The 14886-nt window shown below is 32.6% G+C and overlaps 1 protein-coding gene across 1 annotated transcript; it reads right to left on the bottom strand.

Moving 5' to 3' along the window:
- Positions 1-13028: 13028 nt before the first annotated feature.
- LOC144553045 (arogenate dehydratase 3-like) lies at positions 13029-14723 on the bottom strand. Its single transcript, XM_078301117.1, has one exon. It carries the CDS (start codon positions 14485-14487, stop codon positions 13222-13224), a length of 1266 nt encoding a protein of 421 aa, XP_078157243.1. The 5' UTR covers positions 14488-14723; the 3' UTR covers positions 13029-13221.
- Positions 14724-14886: the final 163 nt, after the last annotated feature.

Below are 14886 nucleotides of genomic sequence, written 5' to 3'. Positions count from 1 at the left end.
AATTTATCATGGGCAGTTTTGGGGGTTGAGTGTTATTTTTGTTGCTTGATGTTGCCAATAAGAAAGTTTATTATCCTTTCAGGCTCACATCAATTTCCCATATATCAGAGAAAATAACTTAAGGGGACTAGTTAAATTTTCATATTGTATAATATGATAAATCGAAATTTTATTAAGGAGGTTAAATTAGAAACTTTGGCTACTTGGCGGTCACTGGTTTAAAAAAAAAAAAAAAAAAAAAAGAAAGAAAGAAAGAAAGAAAAAATTAGAAACTTTGGCACTCGATAGTAAATTTAAATAATTTGCAGCATCTAGTTATATATTAATCGGAAGTAAGACTTGTATCCCCGCTTTGAGATGCATCCGTTGTTCTTCGTAGACGTACCTTAATTTGAAAAATATGATAAAAATATAAAGATACTGGTTACACTCATACACAACTAATCTTCTATTTTACAAAAGAAATAAAAAAGAAACTAATTTACAAACGAACACTGAGAAGATAGACAACAATGAAAATTTTGTTGAGTCTCCGCCAAGTTTTTTTAAAAAAAGAAAAGAAAAATGTGTTGAATCTTTAATTTTAAAATTTAAAAAAAAAATCATTTTAGTTTTTGCTTAAAACTCCATTTGTAGTATTTACAAACTTGGAGATAAAATTGAAAATATCCAATTTGTTAAACATTAAATTCAATTATCTTTCTATATACTTATCTATTATAATTTAATTAAAAAAGTTAATTAGCCCAAAGGACGCTTGTTTGAATATCGTTTAATCCTTCATTATTTATTAATATATTTTAATTACTGTATTCCCATGCGTTTTCTTTTTTTATATATTTTTGTAAATATTGACCGCAACTATCAATTATAATTCTCATTAAATAAAATAAAATTACATCTGTCATTCTATATTTAAGTAACACTTAACCACGATTAGACTGTCAGTAAACTTTTAACTCTTAAGGGTGCGTTTGGATGGAGCAAGAATAACACTATTCTTTTGAGCTATTTGATGTTTGGTTGAAACAAAAATAGCAGTAACTCACTATTTTTTGTTTGTCTTATATTAATTAGCTCACTATTCTACTAATTCAATTAAAAATTAAATTAAAAATTAAATTAGCTACTTTTCTCAAACTTTTAAGTGTTTGAGAATTTTTTCCTTTCACGTACAATCATCATCGAAATACAAGCAGCATAATTTTCTTAATTTTCCGAAGTCGATTTAGTATAAAACAAGAAAGTCACAGTTCTTTTCTTCTTCTTTTCATATCAAAGATTTCATATTGTTTATTTTCGAATTGACGAAACATACAGACATGAAAATTGTGTATAAATTGCACTTTTTAGGCAATAAAGCCAACAATAAATGAGTCGTGCCACATAGATCTACTTTATTGATTCGAGGTCGGAAATAAGAGGAGGGTTTTAATATTTTATATTTTCATAGCTTATCATATTTTATATTTTTATTTCTAAAGTCTAAATTATTGATCTGAATTATTTAATATAATATCAGTATTAAAATATACTTGAATATAAAATTTTATAATTTTTAGATATTGTTTGCTATTTTTTAAGATAGATACAAAATTATTGTTTTTGAAATGTAAAAAAAAAAGTGATTTTCTATCCATCTGAAAAAAATAGTAAAAAAAATTAAAAAATATATAAAATTTCATCCTCAAACATATTTTAGTATGAATATCATGTTGAGCGGTTTTAATCGACGATTTAGATTTTAAAAATAAAGATATAAAATATGAGATATAATGAAATATAAAATGAATGATATATTAGAACCTCTTCCGGAAATAAATATTATTAAAAGGGGGAATTACATATATACTACTCAAAAATATTGAAATTACATATTTACTGTTCTAAATTCTATAATTACGTATTTATCATTCTAAATTCAAAGAACTCACATATTTATCCAATATAATTTTAGCATATATGAAATATACCCAAAACTCAAATTAATTATGTTTAATATCCTAAAAACTATAATTAATCAAGAATTAACTTAGCTCCCTCTTCTTAGACTTGTTCTCCTGTACATGAAATCTGACTCAGGCTTTCAATAACTTGCGCAATTGCTTGAATCAAATAATATATTAATAAAAACTTTTTTTATTATCATCAAAGTTCGTAGGTCATACCTTTCATTAAAAAAAATAAAATATACATTTAAAAGCCCATCACTCGTTGTTATCTCCTCTATTTTCCTTACCAACTAACCAATACTAGTAAATACCAGTATAGCTTTTAGATTCTCTTTTCATCTGATACTCCTCTAAGCACATGCATGCAAGAATAAGATGTATTATCCTTGATCAGCCTCCATATTTGAAAATTTTCTTCATAAGCTCTCCAATCAACGGTTACCGGTGGATCAAACATTGAACAATGACTTGCCATGATTGAATTGTCAATCCCTTTTGTATCACAGCTTGAATGGCTTGCCATGCTTCTGCACTTAGGTGGCAACATACTTGTTTATTTGTTGATTTAGAGGACACCGTACCGGTACAGATCATGTACCAATCTCATGTACATTCAAATTATTCATATGATTATATTATACAAATCTCCTGTGCATAATCTTGTATCGATTTTTATTGAATAATTATTCAATTACTATGACTCACACTATACTGGTACATATCTCAGTTCTCTCTCTTTCTTTTTCTTTTTTTTTTAGAAACAACCCTTAGCTAGGCATATATTACAAACCAAAGAAGCAATACACTACACATCTCCAGAGATGAAAGAACAACACACATTTAACTATAGAGAAATAATCAAATTAAACACTATTTGTAGGTCTCTATTTTGTAAATCTTTTTAACCAACATATATAATATCAAATAATTAGATAAAAGAATAATAAATTATACTATAAATTGAGACCACTAAAATTTGATATAGGTAATTAATTTTTCTAGATAAATTTGATTAAGACAACAATCAAATGTAAAGTTCTAATTTGATCAGTTTGATGGATTCGTTCAATTCAAATGATTATTATACGAGATGGATTGATTGAAAATTCTCCCTTTTATTTGTCGTAGAAGACCACAAGGAGACACCGCATGGTAACTTTGATATCAAATATCTGAATTTAATTAGTACCTAGAAATCCTCCTTTTTCCATGGACAACGTCGCTACTTGGGATTGAAAAAGTGAGAAATTTATTGGATTGACAGAGAACAAAAACTGTACTATATTGATGAAGCGAGATTCGTGAGTAATAGTGATATCAAGATTAAGGAGCTTACTCGATTGCGGTTGATTCTAATCTGATCTCCCATCTTGGTCTCTCTTCCTCTTCCTCGTATATCATCTCTATAAACTGACAGATTATTATAATGTTGGAAATGCAGGAAAGATGAGGAGGTTTTAGCCCACGGGAAGACAAAGAGTCACAATTTTGACTCCAAAGAAAGGCGGAGAAATCACGGGCTAAAGAGGAAGGGGGGAAGGAAAGTCATTAAGTTGTTAATTATATTTTTATATAATATTAATTACAGTTAATCTCAGTTTTTGATTAATTGGATAAATATGTGATTTCTTTGAATTTAAAGTGGTAAATACGTAATTATTGAATTTAGAGTGGTAAATATGTAATTTCTATGTTTTTTAGTGGTATATATGTAATTTGTTGGATTTATTGCCCACCTCGTTGGATAATGCCAACATTGAGCATATATGTAATCTAATTATGCATTGTTTACTGTCATATATGATTGTCAATTAAAGTGATCAAATAAGGAAATAAACAATCAATATATTCATTAGGATGTGGTCCACAAATGTGTAGAACAATTTAGGCAAAAATCAAATCATTGATGGACTGATTCTGAAATTTGCAATTAAGGAAACCAAATTTTCAGCTGCTGCATGGATTTTGATGCAGTTGCACGTTTTTTTAAGTTGGCATGTGGCAGAAAATTGGTTCAGGGTTAGGGTTAGGGTTTGGCAATATGCCGACTCTACATCTCTATAAATAGGTTGGTCCCCAAAGCACAAGAATATACGAAAAGTTGCAGAATTTTCTAGCCGTCATCTAGTCAATTCTGTAGCCTTCTCTACTTCTTCCTATTAAAGAATAGAGAGATGCGATCATTAAGAAATTGTGAACACGATCTCACAAGGACAGTCTTGTAGCTTTGGAAGGCTTTATCCTATCACTAAGGAGGTCGCCGACGCTTCAACCTCTACATCGGCACAAAGTTTTTCTCGCCGCTGTCTTACAAGTTCATCAACCGCTTTTGATAGAAGCTTTGCATAAATACGCTAATGGAGTCAGGTATTGCGTCTGCTCCCTAAGAATTGATGAATTTTGCATGATGACCATTTTGGCATAAATAGATCAATAGTGGCATATAGAATTGAATTGTTTATGTGTAACAATAAGGTTCCAACATAATTCCCCCTTATTAAAATGACAATTGCTTGATTATAGATTGACAATTTGCAAGGTTAAACACAACAATCACGGTCGATTTTAATTTTTCTCGTCTAGTGGTAGTAATCGAACGACTGTAATAATCTGTCACATCCAATGGGGTGTCCCAATCCGTATCTTCTCATACACCTTAATCAAATTACAAACGAACAGTTCAGAACTTCAGATTAATTCCAATCATATTAAAGTCAATCCAAAACTTAAAACTATGGGTCCGATTTGTCGTTTGAGATTCGTGCCAAGTTACCGTCCGTTTATAGTTTGCTTGAGTCAGGTACCTAAGGTGATCCGATATTCGTGCCCCACTGCTCAAAATTGCGGATCCAAATCTACTCCTTTTATTTAGAAAATGAGATTGTTGAAGTTATTTGATATTGATGATGTTGTAGATGTGAAACGCTAAATGATGGATGTAATTTTATAATTTATTTAATGAAAATTATACTTGGCAGCCGCTGTTAAAATTTCAAAAAAAAAAGAGTTTCTTCATTTTCTTTCATTTGAAGCCGTGTGATGGAGAATAAATCAAAATAAATCCCTATAATGAATTTTGAACGATTCAGATGAAATAAAGAAAAAAAAAAGTGCTTCATCTTTAGATTGATTTTCAACTAATCGATTTATTCTCCATTTTTGGATTTGAATTTATTTTCAGAAAGTTATGTGATGAATTTTGAAGATGAAAGAAAATAATAGTGCTCATTTTCTTAAGAAAATGAAAAGATTTGAATTCGAAAATCGCTGCCTCATTGCTTGTGAGACGATTCTGACCCGACCACATATGCGAAAGACTATTTATATGTTGATCTGTTGCATTGCAAAATTGCCGAATTATTTCAAAATAAATATTTTGTTGCTAATAGAACCCGCTTCAGGAAATATTGCAATGTTGCGACCGTTGACAATTTTGATAAAAAAAAAATGCAAAATCAAAGCAGAATTTTTCCTTTATAGAAATTAATATAATTTATATAGAATATTATAATTCCTGTCGTAGGTTTTAGGTCTCAGACGAAACAGAACTAAAAAAAATAAAAAAATCAGTTCCATTTTTTGAAGTGGAATTTTTTGTTCCGATCTATTAAATTTATCACACTAAGAACATTGGTTGACTTGGCCACATAGAATCCGAACATTTCAAACATTGGAACCCTTCATGTTCAGATCCATTGTTTTGAGCCGAATGTTTTTTTACGATCCTGTTTATGTATCAAAATTTTAGGACAATCATTCTAATACCATATATTGTTTTATATTTATTTCTATTAATAAAAGCTCTGAAATATAAGTCTCTCTTCTCTCTTTTTCTTTCTTTCTTTTTTTTTGTGTTGTTGATGAAAAGCCCTCAGGGGACCGACATTTTTAATTTTACTCATTTTTTTAAATATTTTATTAAAAATAATCAGGATTCAATCAGAATTTTAAAAATGCTCAACCTGTGGAAAAAATTCACGTTCCGGAATTTTAATTCATAACTGTGAATTTTTTTCACTGTTTGTTTTTTTTTAAAATACCCATTTACTATAATATAATATAATATAGTAAGTACATATATGTATATATAATATAATATATGTATATGCATATGTAATATGTATCTCCATTCTTATATTAAGCACGTTGATATTCTGATCCGCCAACAGCTACGATTAAAATATAAAATTTTGCATTTAATATCAGTCCTCCAATCACATAATCTATTATCTTTTGATTAAATGCCTATTTTTTTGTATAGAAATTTAAATTTAGTTGAAAGAAGACTCGCCATACGTACAACCACTCTATATATTACAATTAAATTTGAGGCGATTCAGTTTTTAATTATATTTATCTACGGAAAATATATTTCCTTATTTCCCTACATCCAATTGTGCAGACAACAAAAATATGATTTCTTATTCTCCTACTTCAATTGAGTATAATGAAAATCAATATCTTTTTCCTTAAATGGAGATATCTCCTTGTTTGTTTCTATACAAATTTCCACAACAGAATAAAAAAAATCAATAATGAAAAAATTCTCACGTTCTTATTTGTTTCTAACTTTCTATATACACATTCCCAATTTTGTTTTTAAATTGCTATATTCGCCAGCCAGTATATGTCCTTCATTTTTCTAATCTGTTGGTATGTGCAAAAAACGCAAAATTGTAAAAAGGGCAAAAATTCCAATCAAGCCCAAAGTGAGTTAAAAAGGAACCAAATTTTCCTGAAACTCAAAGTCAAAACCAAATTGAGTTTAATGGGAGCCAAATTCCCTGAACAAATCACTCCATGGCCTAGAGATTGATATTTTCGTCATCTGTGTTCCTAGAGAGTGATATTTTCATAAATATTTATTTCCTTATAGAGGCATGACCAAGCACCTTGAGCAAGTCTCTGCTGCCCAATGGAGCTGTCAGACAAAGAGGATTGGTTTTTTTGCAAACAACCCCCTCAATTGCATTTGAGTTTCAAAGGGCGACAACTTCTGGGGGCATTTTAGTAATCTGTTTGTTACTTTCTGTTATTTTCTGGTCTGAGGCAACAGCAAGAAGGAAGAGGCGAATGGTTTTGGCACGAAATTGAAATCGAATTCGTATCCTCTGCAATTCTGCATCAACTTAAAAGGGAATCTTTTGAGTTAATGAATTCTGACCATCTGATCTGTTTTAAGATTCGTGCAGTCTAGATCCGCACTAATATTAAAGAGCCTCCTATATTCTAGACGTCGAACTGGCTCTGTTTAAAATTTGACAATTGAAATTTATTAACTCAAAAGATTCATTTTTGAGTTAATGTAGAGAATACGCATTCATTGCAATCAGGGAGGTGAGAAGATGGAGCTGCAGCAATTCACGGATAGTTCCTCTAAATTCTCTGATATTCACAAGAAGGAACGGAGTCTTTTAATTATCTCCAATAGTCTTTATGTTTAGCTTTTTTTTGTCTTTTTTTTGTCTTTTTAATTATCTTCAATAGTTTTTTTTTGTCTTTTACTATTCAATTTCGGATAATGTAATCGTTTTAAATTTTGTTAATAAAATATGTCTAAGGGCTTCAAACTCAAAAAAAAAAAAAGAGTCTCTGCTGCCCTTGCGGTGAGTATTTTCACTTTTTTTTATCAATGTTTCACATGGATCAATACCATGTCATTAATAAATCTTTATTTTCATGTCTTAGTTCTTAATTATATTACCTTGGTTATTTTTTTATCTCATTGGTCTTTTTTGGTACTTTGTAGGTTACTCATGCTCACCTAAAAATTTGAACATTAGGGCTGAAATAAAACATCATCAAGTAGGAGGTCTTTTATAACTACTTTTAAATTGTGAATTTGGTTTAAATTGGCAATTGACGTCTTTTGTAACTACTTTTAAATTGGGGACTTCAACTATGCATCCCTAAATAGACACATTACCATGACGTATAACTTTAGAAAGGGCGTGAATTTAAGTGATTGGCTGTATTATGTTATGTTTATTAAATATTATAAATTGAATAGCTTATGACAAGTTCCATTATTTTGAAAACAATTTACTTGCAGGATTTCTAAGTCCAGATGTAAAACATCAAGAAAGTACTTGCAGCACTATATTAATACTGGTGCAGATATATGCAGAAATCGCCACCTTGGAAGTGGAGAAGAATGGGGAGCTTTTTGCTCTAACTCGGGTAGGTAAAGTGATGCCAGCATTTGATTTAGCATTTTTATGCTATTTTAAATGTCGGTTTGAATCTCATCTTTTAAAAATATCATGTTGTATGTCGAAATTAAATTGTTGTATGATATTTAATATTAGATTCGATTCGAGCTATTATGTATATTATGAGAAAAGTAGTTATTTGATATTATATTTGAATTGAGTTATTATTTGAAATAATTGATACTTAAAATACAGAATCATCACATCATCAAATTATTACAAGAGATCACGATTCAAAGTTATTAAAAATACAAAATTATATAATTCTATTTAAAGATCATGTCCCTTAATTTTTGAATAATTATTAATTTTATTGATTTTTTTTCACAATTTTTATTCTCTTATAGTATGTTATGTTGCAACACATGGGCACGATACTAGTATGCATATATGCATATATAATATATAATATATGTATTTATAATATATGTATATGTTTTCTAGCTGACCATTCGGGACAGGGCGGTCCACTAGGGACCTGACCGCCAATAGGCTGATCTGTAAATAGTAAATGCATTTTAAAATAATAAATGGATAATTCTTGAATAATCTCTCAAGCTTTTGACTAAACAAAATACCGATCGTTGTATGCCTACCGTTGAACGAAAACTTAAACTGAATTTTTGAGGTACTAAACCACGTTTTTTTATAATTCTGATACTTTCGATGCCCGGGGTTTTCTCTCGGGAAAAATTCGGATCCGTCTCCTCCTATTCTTTCCAAAAAGTGGTTATACCCGCAAATCTGACTTTCCTAGCCAAAGTTATGGATGTTTAAAATTTTTTTGAAAGCGAAACTTTGAAAATTCATAACTAACTGTAGAAAAATCCAAATAAATTGAAATTTGTATCAATTCTGTGTATTTTTGAATGCTCTAGATGCTGGTGTAATCACTTTTACAGTTTTATCCCTATATCAGTCCAAACTTGCTGATTTACCAGTAGAGGTCAAATTTAATATACATATACATATATTGGAATATGCTAGCATGCTATGCGTAGCATAGAGAGCCTCCGTGCAACGGCTCAATATTGGACTTTTCAAATTTCTAATAGTCAATCCGAACCATTCATCTTGTTCTCCATATTAATATGTGTTTGGAGACCAAATTTTATATTTTTTGGAATTTTTTTTACTATTTTTTAAGATTTATTGAAAATCGATGTTTTCACCAAATCTGGACCATAAAAAAACAACAATTTTCAATAAATCTAAAAAAATAGTAAACAAATTCAAAAAAATGTAAAATTTTGTCTCCAAACACATATTAATATGGAGAACAAGATGAACGGTTCGGATCGATCATTAGAAATTTGAAAAGTCGAATATTGAGCCGTTGCATGGAGGCCCTCTATGCTACGCGTAGCATGCTAGCATATTCCTACATATATTATACATATATTATATATACATATTCATATATGAGTTGGGCTAAAATGTGCCATGGCTCATAGCGCGTTGGTGAGCCATGACTCATTTTAATCATTTTGAAAATTCAAACAATCGATCCGAACCGTTCATCTTGTTCTCCGTATTGAAATGTGCTTGGAGACCAAATTTTATATTTTTTTGAATTTTTTTACTATTTATTAAGCATTTTTGAAAATTGCTGATTCGATGGTCCAGAAAATTTTACTGTTTTTTTTACTGTTCGCAATAAAACAACAATTTTCAAAAATGCTTAATAAATAGTAAAAAAATTCAAAAAAATGTAAAAATTGGTCTCCAATCACATTTCAATATGGAGATCACATCTAATGATTCGGATCGGTCGTTTGGACTTTCAAAATGAAAATACAGCGTGGAGTACAAACGCTTGGTGAGCCATAGCTCATCCAAGTCAACCTCTGCAGTAAAATCATTGGATCAATGATTTTCAAAGTGGCTAATAGTAAAAAAATTCAGAAAAATGTAAAATTTGGTCTCCAAGCACATATTAATATGGAGAACAAGATGAACGATTCAGATCGACTTTTTAGATTTTAAAATTTCAAATTTTGACCATGTGTATTTCAGCCCATATGCTACCGAAAGCATATTAGCCTATCTCTTATATATAATATATATATATTATACATATATATATACATATATTATATTATATATACTATATGTAGCTGAAATTAAATCACAAATCCTATTTATAGTGGAAAAGAAAATCTCGAACCGTGGAAAAAATTTACAATTCCGAATTAAAATTTCGGACCTTGAATTTTTTTCACAGGTTGGATTTTTTAAAATTCCGGCTGAACCATAATTATTTTTAATAAAATATTTTAAAAAATAGATAAAAATAAAAATGTCGGGTCAGGGGAACACTGTTTTGTTTTCCTGAATGGAATCCATATTCAAGGTAGATGGATCAAGCGCTTGTAAAAAAAGAATTAATACATCTGTATGCAATGGGCCCGATGGCCCAAAAATAATATCCTTTATTTTTTTCTCGTCCCCTTTTTTTTCTCTCTTTATTATTTTCTTATTTTTATGTTGATAGGAAAGGTTCATTGACTAAACAGGTCGGCAGTCAAAATACACGTTGCTCTTTTTGATCGAGCTAGAGCTAGTAGCACACCACTGAAGAACAGATGCAGCAATTCAAATTAGCACCTAACCATATTATTTAATATTAAAGTGATTATATTTTTCGTTTATTATCACGTGCTTCTGTCAATTATTTTCTTTAGTATTTGCTCTGGCACTGAATCTACAATTTGTTTATAAAATATATTGTGCATGTGCACTGCGGCCAATATCTCGAACGGATCGGTCATGCGGATCTTGCCTATGGATTTCAACTCAAAAAATATATATGTATATATCTATAGGTTCATGTGCAATTGGGCATGCTCCCACTGACCGAAGGGTCCACCTATAAAGTTCAGAACGAAATCTGTTGTTATTCAAATTTGGTGATCTCCGTGCTATTTTTTCTATCTCTCTCTACTTTTTTTCTTTCCCTCTCTCTCCTCCTCTTTTAGGGCCTGTTCGGATGTAATTCCGAAAATACTGTTCACGTGGGAAAAAAAAAATTCACTCAGACTGAATTTTTTTTTTCCCACGTGAACAGTAAATTTTAGTTCAAACTTTTTCTATTTCCGTTCTTATTCCCATTCCCACTGTGCAGCCGAACAGCGCCTTAAAGAGAGAGATAGGCAGATTCATATCCGTAAAGTTCAGACTTTAGACAAAGTGACAGCAAACTTTTTGTTTTTGTTTTTAATTTCAAACCCGTTGATATACAAAGATATTTTTTCAGACAAAGTGACAGCCGATTTTTTTTAATGCCCTCAATTAAAAAAAATAACAAATATGCTCTCGATTTTCTGAAAATTCGAAAATTCTATAAATTGGAGCTCTATAAAGAGACAAATTTGGAATTTGACACATTTGTTAGTTGTAATACGCAGCCAGGAACTCATTGTTGTGTGATGTACTGGTGTTCATTAAATGCAAATCTCCTGTTACAAAATTCTTGTTGTGGTCTGTGTTATGACTCATTAATCTGGTGCCTCGACCCACATATAAGTCGACCTCATAAAGTACAAAAAATTATTGTCAGTGATCCATCACAAAAACTGTTTTAAGGCAATTTGAAAATGGAATTTCTGATTGTCTATTTCGTTGTCATTTCGTGATGGAACATTTTGTGTGTTTGTGGTGCTGTATGTTTAGTAAGGAACACGAGGCTAACACTTTCACATCATATATTGCTTTTCACAGCGTTCCTCTCCCCTTGCATTTTGATTTTGATGCCAAGAAAATTACAATTTATCTGCAATAAACGTGTATTGTTGACTAATCGTTTCTTCATCACTTTTTTTTAATAGTTCTTACCATTTGATTACATACTATTGTGTCAATTACACTAATTCTTAAAATATAATTTATATTAGTAATGTGTCTGAAGATGCTTCACCAATTTTGTCGTCTAGTTATACTTAGTCTTAGCCCAAATATTTTGTGGCTTAGTTTTTAGCAAATTTAGCATATTTTTGTTGCCTTGCTAATAGCAAGTTTTGGTGGTTTTATTGCATGTTACTCATTTTGTTTTGTAAAGAGTGATAATGAACTCATTAGGCTAAATAGATAAAAACTGGTCTTTGTAATTATTATATTTCAGCAATGAAATGGGCAATTTTTGCCTTTTTAAAAAAAAAAAAAAAATATTAGTAATGTGTCATTAGCACTAATTATCACACTTAAGTAAGATTCTAAATAACAACTATCGTGTTTTTCGCAGAGCTATAGCTAGCTATGACAATAAAAGTAGTTGTTGAAAAGGCTATTGCACAAAAATAGCAAGAAACCCTACATTTAAGCAATATACAATATTTGTCTTTGGCAATTGGTGGGACGCAGCTGCACTTAGTACTAATATATATATATATATTTTTCTTTATTCTTAGTGCTAATCTTCCGATCGATCGTCACATGCTATATGAGTAGGCAAACTACACATCCACCATCTACCCTATTAATTAATTAAATAATTAATTAATCAGAATTTAATGATCTAACTATAGTCCGTTTAGGTAGGAATGTGATTCACTGGCGCAGGCGGCTTATCACAAAACTGGAACGTTGATACTTGCTTTTTTTTCTCGTACTAAAATAAATGAGAGAGAGCATCATTCTCGTTTCTCAATTCCGTGTTTATTAGGGAAAAGACTTTAACAGAGAAGTTTTGGCTTCATGCAGCACACGGACTATAGAACCAAAACAAATTGAACCATCAGACGTAAATTGCTGATGCTTGATTATTTGTTTTCGCTTGTAATCAAATAAAGGGCGTCATCAAACCAAACCCATTGTTGGAAAATATATTTTAATCAGTCTTGATCGGGTGATTCATGAATCATAATTGAATAGTAACAAAACAAAAATAAACAAATTTACACTCATTCACACAAAAAATATTACATTGAAAATTATTTTTTTCCTTTGAAAGAAAAAAAAAACATTTGCGAGGTCCAATCGGATCCGGGTCATCATACAATGGATGAATTATGTAAGTTCAGATATTTTTTTTTTCTTTCCTTCTCTTTGTCTGCTACTTTTTATGAACTGCCTGAAGAAGAGGCAATGGTAGAGGAAGAAGAAGAAGACCAAGGAGTCATGTCCATTGGATAGCTGCCTAATACGCGCAAAAACGACGTGTACTCCTGCACCTCGGCCAGAGCATTTTGCGCTCTCGCCTCGGCCAGAGAAGCCTGAAAATCAATATAGAACATGTACTCAAAGTGCTTGGCTGTACCCACATCGGCATCGTCCACTACTCGTATCGGCTGGTTGCGGTGGGGCCGGCTCTCAATTTTTGTGAGGCTTATATCCCGGAAGGCGAAAGCGGCGAGTACCTTAAACAGAACAGAAGTCCCTTCGCCGTTATGAGCGAACACTATACTTGTCTTGAACGGCCGATCGGTGCGTGGCACCACTGGCTCCCTTGCCAACATGACGAACCGGGTCACATTTCCTGAGTCATCTTGGATCCCATCCTCCAACACCTCTAGTCCGTATAGCTCGGCTGCCCGGGAGGAAGCGATAGCTGCAGTGTCACGTAGGCTATTAATTGCTATGTACTCGGCTGCTCCCGCTGTGTCGTCAAAGGCCTCACGAGCAACATTCAGACCGAGAGAGGTAAGTGTGTGCTCACACTGCGCAAGTGCTTGCGGGTGGCTCATGACACGTGTCAGACACTCCTTGCGCACTCCAGGGAGAGCAAGGAGGCAGTGGTGAACCGGGAGCTGTACCTCTCCGACTATGTGAAGCCGGTGGCGGAGAAGCAGGTCATAATTCCTATGGATGCTGCCTCCCAGAGAATTCTCCACGGGAAGTACCGCACGGTCGGCAATCCATAATTCGACCGCCTGAAAGGCCACCTCAAATTGGTCGCACGGGATGGCGTCGCACTTTGGATACGCCTTGCCGGCTGCCGCTTCACTGTAGGCACCCGGCACGCCCTGGTACGCAACACGCAGCTCCGAGCCATGCATCGGGGCCGGGGACAGATCAGAGATGCTAAGCGGCCGGGCTAATTTAGAGACAGGCACAATGTCGAGGGTTGCCGAAGGATCATGGTGGCCGTTGATCACTGGCACCTTGGTGTCGTCACTGCTGCTGCTGCTGGTGGAATGATTATAAGGTACGAGACCGGCAGAGTTGCTGTTGATAATTGCACACATGCTCTGCCAATCTGCTCGGCTGGATCCCAGCGAGTTGGGGAAGGAAACCGAAGCTGCTTTGCCGGTGACGGCCGAGCACCGAACGGCTGGGGTTCTATACAACTTTTGGCTGGTGAAACTGGATTGCATGGCGGCTTCCATATCTTCTCTGATCTTCTCCTGCTCAATTTCTTTTCACCTCTGTGTAATTCCTTCTTCAAAAATTTATGCAAGAACAGTAGCTAATCAAACTCAGTTTTCCTCTTTTAATCCTTTGGATTGTTTACTTGGTATGGATTTCTTTTTTTACTTGTTTCTAATTTTAAGCTTTGGGTAAATTGGAAAAATGTAGATCCCAAAAGCTGAGGGCATCAATGGAAGAGGAGGGATTTATATACGATGGTCGATGTGGGTTTGGTTGGTAGGTGTGAGGGTGCGAGGTGAAACGAAGGAAAGAGATTGGAAAGGGGAAAGAAATTTGCACATTTTTTGTAATTTCTATTTTACAGTTTCGTAGAGGTAGAGATAATAGAGGGTTAGGTCGGGTCAAAACAATACAAT

This window comes from Carex rostrata, chromosome 4 (assembly GCF_964058835.1).
Source record: "Carex rostrata chromosome 4, lpCarRost1.2, whole genome shotgun sequence".
NCBI classification, from domain to species: domain Eukaryota; kingdom Viridiplantae; phylum Streptophyta; class Magnoliopsida; order Poales; family Cyperaceae; genus Carex; species Carex rostrata.
Note: the sequence above shows the minus strand (reverse complement) of the source record. Positions and strands in the feature narration are given on the sequence as shown.

What these genes read in the sequence shown, in the direction of transcription:
- LOC144553045 (XM_078301117.1), bottom strand. Translation starts at nt 14,487, where the DNA reads ATGGAAGCCGCCATGCAATCCAGTTTCACCAGCCAAAAGTTGTATAGA.